The sequence below is a fragment of the Salvelinus namaycush genome, unplaced genomic scaffold, assembly GCF_016432855.1.
Source record: "Salvelinus namaycush isolate Seneca unplaced genomic scaffold, SaNama_1.0 Scaffold659, whole genome shotgun sequence".
Taxonomy (NCBI): Eukaryota; Metazoa; Chordata; class Actinopteri; order Salmoniformes; family Salmonidae; genus Salvelinus; species Salvelinus namaycush.
Window position 1 is genome coordinate 31,430 of NW_024061374.1, and position 3,829 is coordinate 35,258.

The 3,829-nt window shown below is 46.4% G+C and overlaps 1 protein-coding gene across 1 annotated transcript in view; it reads right to left on the minus strand.

Annotated features, from left to right (window-relative positions):
• Nucleotides 1-1,617: 1,617 nt before the first annotated feature.
• LOC120042340 (E3 ubiquitin-protein ligase RNF19A-like) overlaps nucleotides 1,618-3,829 on the minus strand; it is a 44,653-nt gene continuing 42,441 nt past the window's right edge. The window contains exons 3-4 of the mRNA XM_038987151.1: nucleotides 1,868-2,076; nucleotides 1,618-1,766 (exon numbers count right to left, since the gene is read on the minus strand). Of these exons, the coding sequence (XP_038843079.1) occupies nucleotides 1,618-1,766; nucleotides 1,868-2,076 (358 nt within the window). The remainder of the gene's footprint in view (nucleotides 1,767-1,867; nucleotides 2,077-3,829) is intronic.

Below are 3,829 nucleotides of genomic sequence, written 5' to 3' on the forward strand. Positions count from 1 at the left end.
GAAATGGATAATATATGAATGTTATCTGATGTTGGAAAGTGATTCATTTCATGAACCTTATTTCTAAGGCTCCATATATTATTATGGGATATTTCCAGCCCTTTCCTGGGTAGCTGATCAGAGACATAATACTGAGAAGAGCAAACAAAGCAAGAGAAAAATATATACATTCAGCCGTCCATGAATCAGTTGGTCTGTGTGTGTTGTGCTGCGGGGTTGAAGCTACGAACCCGTAGGCATGGCTCTCAGCCCTTCCCAAGCCTGTCAAACGTGTCATTTCTTAGAAAGAATAAGGAGTTGGTGATTTGTAATCAAATTTATTTACACTGTGACACCCCAAAAACAAACATAATAACAATGTGCCTAGTCAATGTCGACTTCACCGAGCGTCAAACACGACCACTGGAGTCAGAGTCAAGGAATATCAACAGGAATGGAAAATATTATTTCTAAACAATTTTCGTAGAGTTTTGCCTCGTGTGCGAACCGGAACGGCTCATAGGAGTCTATATCCTGTTTCTGTAGCGTGAGGCAGCTTGATGTACCAGTACACCCCCTAGACTAGCGTCCTGTCTATATCCTGTTTCTGTAGCGTGAGGCAGCTTGATGTACCAGTACACCCCCTGGACAGGACACTAGTCTATATCCTGTTACTGTAGTGAGGCAGCTTGATGCACCAGTACACCCCCTGGACAGGACGCTAGTCTATATCCTGTTACTGTAGTGAGGCAGCTTGATGTACCAGTACACCCCCTGGACAGGACGCTAGTCTATATCCTGTTTCTGTAGTGAGGCAGCTTGATGTACCAGTACACCCCCTGGACAGGACACTAGTCTATCTCCTGTTACTGTAGTGAGGCAGCTTGATGTACCAGGACACCCCCTGGACAGGACACTAGTCTATCTCCTGTTACTGTAGTGAGGCAGCTTGATGTACCAGTACACCCCCTGGACAGGACACTAGTCTATATCCTGTTTCTGTAGTGAGACAGCTTGATGTACCAGTACACCCCACAGCAGCGTAGACTCAACCATAATCGCTAATCCCGCCGCAACCCCACGCCCGTAGCCCTCCGCGCCTCCTCCGCTCCTTAATCAGCTCCGTCACCTACCCCTCGCCGTTTCACCCCTAGCACCTCACCGGGCCCCCGCGTCCTACATACCCGCTCATCCCGTCCTCGTACGCCTACCGCACTCTATCCGTCCCACAGCGGTTCGCCCTTGCTCACTAGCACTGGGGGTGAGAGGACATTACAACACTATCCTGATGGGCTGGGGGGGTGAGAGAGGACATTACAACACTATCCTGATGGGCGAGAGAGAGGGGGGAGATTTGTTACTTTACTTTCACTGTCAGAGCAGGTTAGAAAAGTAATGTGTGCAAACTAATCATATCCCCTTCCCTCAATCAGAAAAGCATACGTACCAATCGGTGTGTTCCGTGTCTCTAACATAGGTCGTTTATCAAACGCTCTGATCCAGAGTGAATTGAATGTGATGACTACGAGGTGGGTAAAACACCCACATATCACAGGCATTACAGGTACAACTCAATCAGTACAGGTCAAACAAGACAAGTGTGAGAGTTAGTTGAAGACATGGCTGTTTGTCAGCCCCTCACCTCAGGTAGTGCAGGTCAGAGATCTCCTTCATGCAGAGCCAGCAGAACTCACAGCCGCACACGGCGCAGGTCATGTGGTTACAGCTGCCGTCGTTCATCTTGATGATGTAAGCAGCGCAGCGCGGACACGGCTTGATGTCATCAGCTGGTGACGGTGAGAGAGAAGGAACGGACAGATCAGATTCATCCTCTGTGTGAACTGATGAACAGACAGAGCTGTGAGGACATACGAGCCGTGAGGGTTACCTGCAGCCCCACTCTCCTGGCTGTAGTTGAGAGATGAGGAACGGAAGGTGCGTAGCCTCAGGCTCTGGGCTCTCTGCTGCCGAGCGGCATCGCACGTCTGGTTGGGGTGCCACAGCTGTTTACAGTGGTAGCAGAACTCTGTGCCACACCCCTCACGTCCACACGTGATCTTAGGACAGCTGGCACAGCCAAAGGCAATGACTGCATACCTGGGGAAAGGAGAACAAAAATAAAAATGGCTGCCATTAGTCCCAGAGGTTTCAGTTAGAATCAGTACCGGAGAAGGACACCAGGGGGCGATGGGGGGGGGGGGCTTTATTTGGCTCATCGCACTCTAGCGACTCCTTGTGGCGGGCCGGGCTAACCTCGGTCGTCAGGTGAACTGTGTTTCCTCCGACACATTGGTGCGGCTGGCTTGGGGTTAAGCGAGCCGGTGTTAATAAACGTGGATTAGCGGGTCATGTTTCGGAGGACGCATGACTCGACCTTCGCCTCCCGAGCCCGTTGAGGAGTTGCAGCGATGAGACAAAGAGACAAGATTGAAATTGGGGAGAACGGGGGGATAAAAAATATATTGATCTGGTGAGGAAACACAGGCCAAACACCCATTTACATCAAATTGAAGTTCTCCTGTTTACAGCGTCTTAACCCCATCGGTCCCGAGACCACAGCAAAAATAATCTCTTCATTTATGTGCTTGTGTTTTACCATCTCCTTTTCAGGACAACCAGGAAAAGTTGAACTATGTTGGAACATTGCTGCGGGGAATGAAATAGCCAAATCTTCTAATTTGAAGATGTGTACAAATACTTTGTGTATATCTATACGAGTGTACATATTATAATATCTTTGTAACTCAAAATCAATGTAACTTAGTTAACCTTAAATCAAAATGAAAATTATTCAAATCTAAAAGATAAAATTCAACCAGAGAGCGCCCTGAGATCATAGGAAAAGACTGCACTTGAATCATCCCCATGGTGAATCACTAGCTACACTATGAAACCACACACTATTGAATCATTCCCCTAGTGAATCACTAGCTACACTATGAAACCACACTATTGAATCATTCCCTGGTGAATCACTAGCTACACTATGAAACCACACAATTGAATCATCCCCCTGGTGAATCACTAGCTACACTATGAAACCACACACTATGAATCATTCCCCTGGTGAAATCACTAGCTACACTATTGAATCATTCCCCTGTGAATCACTAGCTACACTATGAAAACCACACACTATTGAATCATACCCCTGGTGAATCACTAGCTACACTATCGAATCATTCCCTGGTGAATACTAGCTACACTATGAAACACACACTATTGAATCATTCCCTGGTGAATCACTAGCTACACTATGAAACCACACACTATGAATCATTCCCCTGGTGAATCACTAGCCTACACTATGAAACCACACACTATTGAATCATTCCCCTGGTGAATCACTAGCTACACTATGAAACCCCCACACTATTGAATCATTCCCCTGGTGAATCACTAGCTACACTATGAAACCACACACTATGAATCATTCCTGGTGAATCACTAGCTACACTATGAAACCACACACTATTGAATCATTCCCTGGTGAATCACTAGCTACACTATGAAACCACACACTATTGATCATTCCCTGGTGAATCACTAGCTACACTATGAAACCACACATATTGAATCATTCCCCTGGTGAATACTAGCTACACTATGAAACCACACACTATTGAATCATTCCCCTGGTGAATCACATAGCTACACTATGAAACCACACACTATTGAATCATCCCCCTGGTGAATCACTAGCTACACTATGAAACCACACACTATTGAATCATTCCCCTGGTGAATCACTAGCTACACTATGAAACCACAACACTATTGAATCATTCCCCTGGTGAATCACTAGCTACACTATGAAACCACACACTATTGAATCATTCCCTGTGAATGA